This window comes from Neomonachus schauinslandi, chromosome 1 (genome assembly GCF_002201575.2).
Source record: "Neomonachus schauinslandi chromosome 1, ASM220157v2, whole genome shotgun sequence".
In the NCBI taxonomy this organism is placed as follows: domain Eukaryota; kingdom Metazoa; phylum Chordata; class Mammalia; order Carnivora; family Phocidae; genus Neomonachus; species Neomonachus schauinslandi.
The window spans coordinates 157,357,427-157,369,946 of record NC_058403.1 but is presented as its reverse complement, the minus strand read 5'-3'; the positions used below and the strand labels follow the sequence as shown (position 1 = coordinate 157,369,946).

The 12,520-nt window shown below is 57.3% G+C and overlaps 1 protein-coding gene across 2 annotated transcripts in view; it reads left to right on the top strand.

The window, feature by feature from the left end:
- The window catches only part of RUVBL1 (RuvB like AAA ATPase 1), a 42,681-nt gene extending 39,003 nt beyond the window's left edge, over window positions 1-3,678 (top strand). The window contains exons 10-11 of one of the 2 annotated variants that reach the window (XM_021694967.1): window positions 1,896-1,987; window positions 3,241-3,678. In XM_021694967.1, coding sequence (XP_021550642.1) covers window positions 1,896-1,987; window positions 3,241-3,400 — 252 coding nt within the window. In that variant the 3' untranslated portion in view covers window positions 3,401-3,678. The remainder of the gene's footprint in view (window positions 1-1,895; window positions 1,988-3,240) is intronic. The other variant, XM_044916214.1, reaches the window with a different exon arrangement.
- Window positions 3,679-12,520: the final 8,842 nt, after the last annotated feature.

Genomic DNA, 12,520 nt, shown 5'->3' with positions numbered 1-12,520 from the left:
ACAAAGTAAATGTAACTTGTGTACTCTGCCATCAGTGCTGACACCCTCATAAACTATCCCTGCAGGTTATTAAATGATTAAAGATCTAATTTATGAACTGTCCGTTTCCGAGCAGTCTGAAACAGGAGCTCTTGGGATTGCTCTGACCTGCTCTCAAGAGAGAGAGAGTGAGAGCAGAGTGGCCCTGACATTCCTGAAGCCCGACTCTGAATGCTGTGCAACTTGCTGAAGGCCAGATGCTCTGGGCTGAAGCTCTCCCCTTGACCAGGCTCTCGGATTCAGTATTTGCATCTCCCTAGAGTTTCCGAAGTCCCCCGGAGGACTTGGCAGGGGGACTTGGAGGTTTCCTTAATCCCCAGCTGTCAGGGCAAAGCCCTTTTCTGTTAGAGCACAAACCTCTCTGACTCTGGCTGGTGTGGTCAGAGGGGACTCCTGTGGTTGGAGCCAGGAGCAGGGATCTCTCTTTCTGCTCTTTTTTGTGCCATCCTTAGACCTATCCAGTAACTTCCCTTGCCTCGGCTACATTTAGCTTTGGCCCCTGGACATTGGAACTCCTCATGCACAAGCTAAGAGTCTTTCGACAGAGGTCATACCTGGCAGCCCACTGGCTGAATGGAAAGTTCTATGTAGCCAGTGCTGTGATTGTGAGTGACTCAAACAAGTTGCCAACATTTAGAAATTGGGACATCTCATACAAAAGTCTTAAGTTTTGAGTGTCTTTGGACCAGATGGAACTTCCCTGCGAGCACCTGCCCTCCGCCCTGCGGCACCAGTGGCCTGCGGCAGACGTGCCACCTGCCCTGGCTCGTGCAGCCTCGTCTACCTTGGCCTCTGCCCTTGTCCAGTTCTGCGAGACCTGACTTTCCTCCGGAGCACGACTTTCCCAATTCACGGCAGTTGACATGCGAGGTGCCCTCACCGGAGTTCCCAGACACTGAGTGTCCTGCCCCAGTGGGTCTCTGCCTCAGAGCCTCAGGGCCGGTGTGAATTCAGAGTCTGGCTCCTGAACCTCTGGTCCCTCTCTTCCCCTTGCAAGGCTTTAGCTGGGGGCTCAGTCTTTCCCATTTCCTATTCCTCTACCTTGGGTGTTTTTATGGCTTTAATTTAAACAAGGGCTTCTTGATATCTTGTTTACGAAGCTGCCAAAGTGAAAAATTCCTGTATTATATGAGGCTCGAAGTCCTCGAGTTATCTCGGCTCCCCAACACACAACATCATTATCCCGGCTGCCCCTTATCACTCAGTGCTGGTGCGCCTGCAGGATCCTGGGGCCATGTGTGTTAAGCGGCCCCGCCGCCAGCCCGCCTCCCCTCAGCTTCCCCAGGATCTTCACACCAACAAGCATCAGCCTCTTCGTGATAGATTAGATATCTCCCAGTGATGTTGTGAGGGCTGGTAAATCTTTAAAAGTAACTTTTTTGACTTATTTAACCATCGTATTTATCAAGCAAATAAAAAATGTCTCTTCTTGCCTGAGTGCTTATAGGTGGTGGTGCCCATGCTGGGGAGGAAGGTTAGAGCCCTGGAGGGAGCCCTGGCAGGTTTCGGAGGGGCCTGTGTTCTCCAGATCTAGGAACTGCATTGGGGAGGCTGGGGAGGCAGGGGCTGAGCTACCCTGGCGCACACCTCCAGGGGTACCAGCTGCCTTCTAGTCACTGTGAGCCCAGGCTGTAAGCTGTTCACACAGAACGTGGTGTGGCTGGAGCCCCGAGGTGTGCCGGGCCAGAAGTCCTGGGCAGAGGCCAGCTCTCTGCCCCTCCAGCCCGGGTTTGGGCCTCTGATTCAGCACTGATGATGCAGGACAAGACACATGGGACAAGGTCGTTTTTAAAGCACTTGATAAAGGGGACACTTGAGGTCAGTCACTGTTGATCATGGTCTTTCTCCTCCAAAAGATCATTAAAATCCGAGCCCAGACAGAAGGAATCAACATCAGTGAGGAGGCGCTGAACCACCTGGGGGAGATCGGTACCAAGACAACTCTGAGGTGAGCGCGTCTGCCCGGAGCTGCTCCCCACCTGCTGGTGCCTGCCCAAGGGCCCAGTGGGGCCACCGGAGGGCCCTGGGACATAAAGGCGGATCCCTCTCCCAGGGCATAGGACCATGTCTGCCCTCATTGCTATGATGGGTCTTGTCCTGGGCACTGTGATTTAGAATGCGGAATATTCAGGTGATGATGCTCATAGAGCTAGAGTAACAGGTTAGGTCCCCTTGTCCTGTAGCAGATGCTCCTGTGTGGAGAGCTTGCCAGCCTTCTTGGTGGAGGCAACAGACAATCCTGAGATCAGGGTCCAAGGCAGATGGCTCACTGGCCAGGCTGTGCTCGGCCCCTCCCGTGGGGCTCTTCTCCAGGCTGAGGTGGGCAGGGAGGGGGAAGGACGAGTGCGGACACAGATTTGCTTTCCTGACTGTTCACCAGTGGTCTGAAGCCAGCTGCCTGCAGGATGTCCCTCTTAGTGCTTGTGAAGTCGTGACCCCAGTCGCTATTTCTGTTTCCCTTTGAGTCTGTTCCTTGCTCCAAGGTTGAAGCAGAACTGCAAGCTGTTTTATTTGGGTGGAGCGGTGCTCTAAAAACTCCCAGAGTTCATGCCTTTGCAGGGGGAACGTGCTTTTAGTTGGCTGTGTGTTCATTTGCCTGCTGTGGGCAGTGTCCCAATCTGGGCCTTAGCATTTCTGGCCTGCGCCTGTGTACACCAGTTTGTGGTTCCCCCCCCCACAACTTTAAAGATTTTATTTTATTTACTTTTTTTTTTTTTTAAGATTTTATTAATTTATTTGACAGAGAGAGGCACAGCAAGAGAGGGAACACAAGCAGGGGGAGTGGGAGAGGGAGAAATAGGCTTCGGGGACCCAGGGATCATGATCTGAGCTGAAGGCAGACACTTAACGACTGAGCCACCCAGGCGCCCCTTATTTACTTTTGTAAGTAGGCTCCACGCCCAGTGTGGAGCCCAACATGGGGCTTGAACTCAACGACCCTGAGATCAAGACCTGAGCTGAGATCCAGAGTCAGACGCTTAACCGACTGAGCCAGCCAGGCGCCCCTGTGGTCTCTTTGAACTAGCAGTGTAGTTACTGCTGTTACAGAGAACTAGACTGACAGAGATTTGGGGGCTAGGATGTGTCGTGCTGGTGACTTCCTTCCTCTGATGGGGTCATGACGGCAGGCCTTGCTGGTGTGGTGAGGGGTCTCCCACCCGTGGCCCCGTCTCACCCCTGCCCTGGCCCCTGTCACTCTAGGTACTCGGTGCAGCTGCTGACCCCAGCCAACTTGCTGGCTAAGATCAATGGGAAGGACAGTATCGAGAAAGAGCATGTCGAGGAAATCAGCGAGCTCTTCTACGATGCCAAGTCCTCGGCCAAAATCCTGGCTGACCAGCAGGATAAGTACATGAAGTGAAGACAGCTGAGGTGTTCCGGAGAGACTCCGGGCGTGCCTGGCTGGGTGCCGCCTGCGAGCAGGAGGCTCCCCCTGCGCTTTGGGCTCTGTCCCCTCTGGCCACGGCGGTCAGCACCAGCTCAGTGTGGAAAGTGTTGCTTTTTAAATTACCGTAACTTCTGCGGTTGCTTTGAAGGAACCCTGCCTCGCCTGGCATGTTTTCTAATAAATCCTTGTAGGTTATTTTGATGACCTGTCTCTCTCTCTCGATTTTTTTAAAAATAAACTTTGTATTTTAGAATAATTTTAGATTTCCAGAATTGTTGTGAAGATAGTACAGGGAGTTCCCATACACCTCATGCCGCTTTGCTTACTGTTAATATCCCACAGGGCTGGTATGGCACGTTGTCCCAGCTAATGAGCCACAGTTAATGTGTTGTTGTACCCTACTCACCTCCCCTGGGTTACTGAGCGGCCTCATCTGTCCCGGGATCCCACCCAGGATGCCGCGTCACGTTTAGCCATCACGCCCTCCTTCAGTTCCTCTTGGCTAGGACAGTTCCTTGTTTTTTCTACCTCGACGGAAAGAGGCGTGCTGGTCAGGTGTTCTGTTGAATATCCTGCAGCGGGTTGGTTTGATGGGTTTCTCGTGGTCACCCAGGGTTTTGGGTTCTTGGTGGCAGACCACCGAGGTGCAGTGCCATCGCCATCACACCGCACTGAGGGTTCGTATCCGTGTGACCTCCCCCTGTTGATGGCTGGCCGCAGTCACCTGGGTGTCCTGTGCATCCTCCACGGTGTCCTCTTTGGAAGGAGTCACTAAGCAGCCCACATGTAAGGCTGGGGAGTTCTGCTCCACCCCCTCCCCCCCCTTTTTTTAAAGATTTATTTGAGAGAGAGTGCATGCATGAGGAGCGGGGGAGGCTAGAGGGAGAGGCAGATAACTGAGCTGGGAGCCTGACCCGGGGCTCGATCCCAGGGCCCTGGGATCATGACCTGAGCCAAAGGCAGATGCCTAACCGACTGAGCCACCCAGGCGCCCCTCTGCTCCATCTTCTTGAGGGCTGGGTATCTACATAAATTATTTGGAATTCTTCTGCACAGGAGGTATCTGTTCTCCCCATTGTCTCCCATTTGTGTATTAATCATTTATATCAGTGTGGGTCAGGGATATTTATCATATGCTTGGGGTTATAATCCAATACTACATTATTCTGTGGCTCAGATTGGTCCAGTTTTGACTGTTGAGAGCTCTTTTGGTTGGCTCCTGTGTCCCTTTGACATGTTAGTCCACCGAGTGGGGCTTTCAGCCCCTTGAGAGGAAGGGGCAGTGGCAGCCCTGACAGCACAGTGGAACATCTTGCCTGGTAGGATAAGCACAACTTTCTGCCTCTGCCCCGCCCAGGCCTCGTCAGCCGGCTTAGCCACAGAAGCCGTGCCTCAGTAAAGGCTCGTTGGTTCTCTGCCCACATGCGCAGGGCCTCTGCGCTCTCAGTGGACAGGAGAGGGGACCCACCAAGATGGGTATCTTGATCCAGTCAGGGCTTTAATCCCAGTCAGCCATGAGGGCCTTGTGGGGCAGGCACAACTGTTGTCCCATGAGTGATATCCACCCGAGCGTGTCCAGGACACTCCAGGCAGGAGGGCTGAGGTCATGCTGTGGGCGTCCATCTAGCCCTCCGAGGGTCCCCTGGCCATACTCACGCCCCAGGAAGGCCCCAGCTAATCTGTGTTGTCAGAATGGATCTTCTGTGGGCCCGGACCCTGAGGGAGGTGCTGGCATGGGGGTCCTGGGGGAAGTGGGGGCAGGGAGGAGACCGGGTCCAATGGGGGATGGTGAGACGCTTCCTGAAGTCAGGGCTGAACTCTGCAGCCTGCTCGGGCTGCCCAGATCCTCTGTCCTTGTGCCTGTGCCTCTGGCCTCCCAACCCAAGCCACGGTAGGAAAGAAGAATGACACCTAAGGTGTGGCAAGAGCTAGCGGGTACTGGAGCCATCCCCTTCCATGTTCTCACGGTAGCCCCAGGAGATTGGGACAGGTTCAGTGCTGGTCAGCTAGTAAGAGGTGGAACCAGCATTTGCAGTCAGCCAGGCTGGAGGCCGTGCTCCTAACCCCATGGCTGTACCACCTTCCTCTGCGCTGACTTGGCGGCGGGGCCTTTAAGATCTGAGCTCCGTACCAGGCAGGTGAGGCCAGCAGGGGCAGGTGTGAGGACGCTGACTTGCCTCGGATGCCCCAGAGGACCAGGGCGGGCTCTGCCCCAGCCGGGGCCTCTCCCCCAGCCCCCAAGCCTTCCACAGGGTTTGAGGAGCAGGATAGAAGCAGGGGTGCTGGCAAACCTCTCCAGCACAGGTGATGACAGAGTCCTCCCCGCTGCTCCGGGAACCTGGATGGCCAGAGCAAGTCTGGGTGAGGAGGTGCGGCGGGGAGGGGGGTCACAGGCCCCCTGCTCCAGCTCCTCCAGGATCTTGGCCTTGGTGGTGCCCAGGAAGCTGGCCCACCTCGCTCATCTGTGCTCCAGTGAGGGAGATGGTTCTGGATAGGTAGGAAGGTTGGGTTATTTTAATTTTCCTCCTATTTTTTCCAGCAAGGCCTGTGATTATTACATTAATCTTCCAGGCGAAGTTTTTACGACCGATCCCTCGCTGACTATGAGAAGTTTCTCCATCCATTACCAAGAGGGAAACAGACCCTGGTGGGGAGGAAAATATTTGTTACATCTTATCAGGCTGACACACAATCTAACAACAATTACAGCAGCCCCATTTTTTGCACTATTTCAGCTCCAGCGTGAAAAATTGTTGTAATATTAAAGTGAGTCAGGGTGGGGGCTGGTCATAGAAGTGGCTGGTGTTCTAAGCTCCGGGCCCAGGCTCTCTTGGGGGCCTCCTGGCAAGGGGGTTTGCATGTAAATCCCAGCTCCCCAGTTCTGTGCTAATGGCCTTGGAGATGCAGAGATGCGTGTGAATGCTGGAAGGGCTCCTGAAAGACAATGTCCCCAGCCCTCGCTGGGAAGTCCCCTTGTCCCCCTCCTCCTCAGCCCAAATGTCTTCTTACCATCACACCTCTTAGGATGCACTTCCTAGATTGGTTCATAGGATACTACTGTGTTTTTAGGACTAAACAGATAGATGGTGGTGTCACACCAGAAAGGGACTTCTTGGTTAGCAAACGTTTTTCTAATAAATCAGCTGCACAACGGTGGGGGTGTACTCCCTGCTGGCCTCCATAGCTGACCCCAGGGTCAGCAGGCTTCGGCCAGGAAAGCAGCAAACATTGGTCACCCGGCAGTTCTCGGCACCCCCGATGGCCAGTCCTGCTCTTGAGGGCCCCAGACAGGCAACAGGTGGAAGACAGGAGCAACCTGGTTCTGGGGGTACGGCACACAGGGATGTGGTTTTGATTGGGTTTGGCCCTTGGTCCTGGTGAGGCTAGTCCCTTCTGGTCCTCTGAGCTTTGGTTTCCTCATCTATAAGATGGGGGCAATCTTATCCCATTAGATGGATGTGGGGCCATGGGGGGCTGCCGTGTGGCTGCATCAGGCGCTCCAGATGTACTGAAATTCAGCAAAGAGCTCCCAATTCCTGACCCTCTTGGGAGAAGAGAAGGTCACAGTTTGTCCAACAGGAGGCAGAAGCTGGCTAGGCTCCACGCCTCGCTATCTCAGGCAGCAGGCCCTTGGAAAGGCCTGGAAATCCCAGGTGGCTGGACCATTCTGTTAGGCGCAAAGGACCAGCGACTGCTCAGGGCCACACAAGCTCCGGAGCAGGGAAGAGAAAACCGGTCAAGGCGTGAGCTTTTCCCCCGGTGTCCACAACTTGAAAAAGCCATGTGCTGCCCCTCACTGGGCCTGCGGGCCCCCCAAGCCCCCCGGGCCCAGCCAGGGCTGGAGCAGCCAGAGGGGAGACACGGCTGCCCCCTTGTGCCCGCCAAGCAGTAGCGACCACTCGGCCAGGCCAACCCTCCCTTTTGGTCTCTGGGAAACCGTCCCGCCGGGGAGCAGAGTAGGGTCCACCTGGGCCCACGTACTGCGCGCTCCCCACGCCTCCCCCTCCCATTCACCCGGGACGGCAGGCCCGCGGGGACCAGCCGGAGGCCCGCGCACGGTGACTGGGCAGCCCAGGGTGCGGGGCGAGCCGCGCAGCAGGGCCGGGTGCTGGGGAAGCGGTGGGCCGGCCGCGGGGGCTGGCTGTCGGCCCGGCTGGCCCCATCGCCCCTCCCCGTCACTCGGCGGCAGGCGCGGTGATTAATGGCCGGGCCGCGCGGCCCGTGCCGCCATCAGCGCGCGTCTGGGCGGCGATGGATGCGCCTGTCAGGCCGGCCCGGCCCGCGCTGACCCCCGGCCCCCGCCCGGCGCGATCAATGGGCGGCGCGCGGCGGGCGGCGGCTGGGCCGGCGCGATAAGATGGGCCGATGGGCGCCCGCCGATTGCCCGCTCCGTCACCCGCCGTCACCGTCCCCGTCACGCCGCCCGCGCGCAGATCGGTGCCGTCAGCGCCGCGTGATTAATGGGGACGCGAGCAGCGGCGGGGAGGGCGCGGGCGCGCGGGCGCGCGGACCCCGCCGCGGAGGGACGCGCGGGGTGGGATGCGACACCGCCCTCTCCCACTGGGGCACAGGGGTCACCGAGGGGTGGCGGAATGCGGGTCTGGGGCACACGCTGGGAGCGCGTGTTCACGGGCCCGGCAGGACCCAGGACACGCGTGTGGGGGACCCAGGCACCAGGGCTGGGGCAAGTACATGCACAACGGGCACAGAGGTGTCGCCAAGGCTTGCTCTGGCCCACGTGCCCCGGTCACCCAGGGGCCTGCGTGACCCCGGCTGTTAGCGCACGGAGGGCCGGGAGTTGGGGGGACAGCTAATGTGACCTCTTCTCCCTGCCCCTGCCTGGCCCAGGCCTCTGCTACCAGGGCCACCAGGCTCTTCAGCCTTTGCAGGCCTCTCCCCACTGTCCCAGCCATCTTTGGAAACTCCAGATGTGACCCAGTCAGGCCCCTACTCAAAACCCTCTCATAGGTCCCCATGGCCCAGGGGACAAATCGCAAGGCTCGTGGTTGCCCCTGCCCTCCTGCCAGCCCTGCGCCTGAAGGGCCCACTCACAGCGCTGCTCCGCAGGACACCCCGCCTTCAGCTCGGCGCCCTGGGTTCACCCTGTCTGTCCTGCCCGCGCCGCACCAGGTGACCGCGAAGAGCTGGCGGACCGCCAGGGCCAATGTCCACAGATGCACCGGAGGTGAGCTGTTCCCCGGCCTCTCCGGGGGAAAGAGCCAGGCCGCCTGGGACGGTCAGCCTCGGAGACCGCGTCAGCTCACCCACCCGTCGATAAACTGATAGGAAGGAGCCGTGGGCCTGGTGCTAAGGGAGGCGCCAGGAGGGCTTCCCAGAGGAGGTGACCTGAGCGCGGGGAGGCCAGCCGCCGCAGGCCGGGGATAGCGGGGATGGGGGGTACCTAGTAGGCGGGGAGCCCGAGTGGCCAGAGTGACTGAGGGCAAGCGCGGGGGAGGGGCCTAGCTGCGGCCTATCCGGTGGGCGGCGGTGTCTCAGGGGCGAGCGGCAGCGGGGACAATGCCAGTCCCTCTCCCTTTTCGCTTTCCGGGGGTCTGGAGAGCCTCCCCACAGCGGAGCCACAGCGCCCTCGCGCGGCCAGACGCGCACAGCGCCTGCCCCGCGTCGCGCCTCTCGGCCCCGGACCCGGCCCGGTCGGAGGGTGGCGGGCGAGGCTAAGCCTGGCCTTAGGGACCGAGATCGCAGCGGACCCACAGCGGCCCAGCCCGCCTCCCTGCAATGGAGACCGAGGCAGGGCGGGCAGGGAGGGAGTGTCTGTCCAAAACTGCCCGTGGGAATAGAGCAGCCAGGGAAACCTTACTGAGCTGGATTTCTAATAATTAATAATAATAATACATATCCATATATATATTTAAATGTATAATTTAGATCATGGTTCAAAATGTAAAAAGCAAAAGGAGTGTACGGTGAAGAACTTTCCTCTCCCCCTGCCCTCAGCCATCCCATCTTCCCCTGTGGAAGCAGCCCGCCTTACACCGGTGTACCCCGCCAGAGATGTTCTGTGTATGCAAGCCAGTGCCACATGCACAGTGTGCTTCCCAACATGTAATGGAAAATTCCAAACATAAAAAGTAGCAGAAACTGTACAGTGACCATCCATATCATCTAGATGCTCTCCAGCGTTCCCTGCATCCAAGGTTATCCAATCTTTCTCATTCATTCCAAAGCAAGTTGCAGCCATCACCCTTCATCCCCAAATACTGTAGCATACATATAGTTATCTAGAGTTCAGTATTTGTGTTTTTCTCTTTTTTAAAGATTTTATTTATTAGACAGAGAGTGAGAGAGAGCACGAGCAGGGGGAGGGGCAGAGGGATGCGGGGCTGGATCCCAGGACCTGGAGATCATTACGTGAGCCGAAGGCAGATGCTTAACCATCTGAGCCACCCAGGTGCCCCGTGTTTTTCTTTTAAGGTTAAATTTATACACAGTGAAATGCACTAATCCTAAGTGGACCAATCCATGAGTTTTGACAAGTGAAACCCAAACCCTATCAAAGATGTTACTGTTGCCCTAGAAAAGTTCCCTTGTGCCTCTTCCCAGTCAGTCTCTAACACACTAGAGAGAGAGAGAGAACTATTCTGGATGTTCTCACCGTGGATAATCTTTGCCTGCTCTGGGGCTTCTTAAAAATGGGATTGTACGGTGTGTATACACTCTCTCGTGACTGGTTTCCTTCAGTCACACAGGCCCCTGCGCCTGAGATTCATGCATGCTGTGGTGTGTATCAGTGCTTTGTCCAGATTTCTGGAGATGCCGCTCTATGGGTGTAGCACCCTTTACTCATCCGTGTACCTGTTGTTGGCTGTTTGGCCCATTCTCACTTTTCAGTTTTCATGAATAAGCTATTTCTTTCAAGGAGAGAAATGTTAGAGATGCCTGTCTTGTTTTTAATTCTTTTCTAATATTCAGCAAATATATTCTCATAAAATAGTGAATGGTATTACAGAATGTGTGTGTGATGTACACTCTTTTTAAGTAATCCCTACACCCAACGTGGGGCTTGAACTTAACAACCTGGAGATCAAGAGTCGTGTGCTCCCCCGACAGCCAGCCAGGTGCCCCAAACGTTCTGTAGAAGTCTTTGTATAGGCATAGATTTTTATTTCTCTTGGGTAAATGCCCAGGAGCGGAAGAGCCGGGTGTAGGATGGGTGTATGTTCAGATTCATGAGAAATTGCTTGACCTGTTCCCGATGCACAATCTCACCACCCCCTCCCCCACCACCCCGGCCCCAACTTCTTAAACACAGATAGTAGCGAGCACTGTTCCTGCTTCTTGGCAGTTTTCCTCTCCCTCAACAGCACATCTTGGAGATTCTTCTCATAGCATATATGGAATGTCCTCCAAGTTCTGTTCCATGGGAGGGAGCTGCTGTAATTTATCCAGTCCCCTTCTGATGGGCATTTGGATGTTTCTAGCTTCATTAAGCTGGGCTTTGAAGGGTGAACAGGAATTTGTCAGGCCGACAAAAACTGAGGCAAACTGGGGAGAGCGCGGAGGCTTGGCGGACGTTGCATAACTCCCATTGCTGGGGCATGAGCTTTCTGAGGGTACAATCAACTCCTGACCCCTTTACCCCCAGGGGCTCAATAATGTGTGTCGAATGGAAAGGAGTGGGTGATGTGGAGGTGTGCTGGCCAAAGGTTCTGGGGCAGGGTGATGGAAAGTCCCAGAATGTTGGGGCAGGGGAGTGAGGTGGGCATTGCCACTAAGGGGCGTTCCTGGGACTCTTCAGAACCAGGCATTGGTGGGGGTTAAAGTTCGTACTAGAGCTTTTGCTGATCCTTGGATGGTGGTCACATGCCCACCCCCTGGCCCTCAGGAAGCCACACTCTTCCCTAGGACATGGCCCACCTCTTGGGGCAGGGATCGGAGGCTCACCCATCTTCCCCACTGCACCTGAGCTTCTCGAGGACTTCTCAGCCTGGCTGGGACTTGGGCCCAGGACAGGCTTTCAACAGGAGCAGGCTGGGGTGGGGCGTGGGGCAGGGGCGCCAGCTGGGACTGAGGATGCCCCGGACAAGGGCAGGTCCCCTACAGGGCCCCAGCTGAGGTCAGCATGGGGAAGCTCCTGCGTGGGGCAGGTTCCCTAAGCCCCTTGTTCCTGGTTCCAACGATGCCCCCTGCAGAGGCACCCGCAGGCAGGCCTAGCAGCCAAGTAGGAACTGGGGGCAGGAACAGCACCTTGGGTTTCGTGTCCCGACGCTGCCACTAAGTGGCTGTGTGTCAGCTGGTCACACTGCATCTCCGTTTCTGCACCAAATGGGGAAGTGCTGTTTCTTCCGAGGCCTCGGGCGGCTTGGGGGTGGGAGCGGGAGAGCATGCGTAGGAGGCGGCTAGCACAGGGCCAGCCCGGGGGGACAGGGAGAGCGTTAGGCAGCAGCGCTGCGGGACCGTCCCCAGCACAAAGGTCCGGCCTGGCAGCACGGCGAGCCGAGGCGGAGCCTGGCACCGGGGCCGCATTCCTGGCACGAGGAAGGGTGCGGTGCCTCCCTGGGGGGCGGGAGCTTCCCTGATTTGAGTTTCTGGAGGTCAGAGCCGGGCCCCTTGCCTGCGTCGCCATCCCGCAGTGCCCGCCTGCCCAGCTCCCGTCCAGGGCCTCTGAGCCCGCTCTGGCGGCCAGCGGGCAGGAGGGGGCGCCGGGCAGGCGGGCACCGGCTTCCGCGGGGCCAGGCGCCAACACCGGTCCCTCTTGGGGTCTCAGGGCCGCTGCCCGAGGCCGTCTCAGAAATCCGAAGTTTTCTAAAACAAGGCCTAAGGCTGTCCTTGGAACACCCAGCTGAGGAGGAAGGCCCTGCCCACCTGTCACTCGGGAGTCACGGAGGAAGCTCCAGGCCAGGGGCCGTGATGGGAGGGTTTGGGGCAAGGCCTTGTCTGCGACAAGCGTGACAGCTTCAAAACCCAGGTGAGTGGGAAGTTTTTTCCCCACGTCACCCTGGAAATGTAGTCCGCTGTTCTCCTTGGAGTGGAAGCCCTTGGAAGACTTCTGCGCGGCCCATTGCAGGGGGCAGCCCTCCTGTCTGCCACCACCATCCACGCGATGCTGGGGTCAGGGCGGGGTGGAAACCCTCC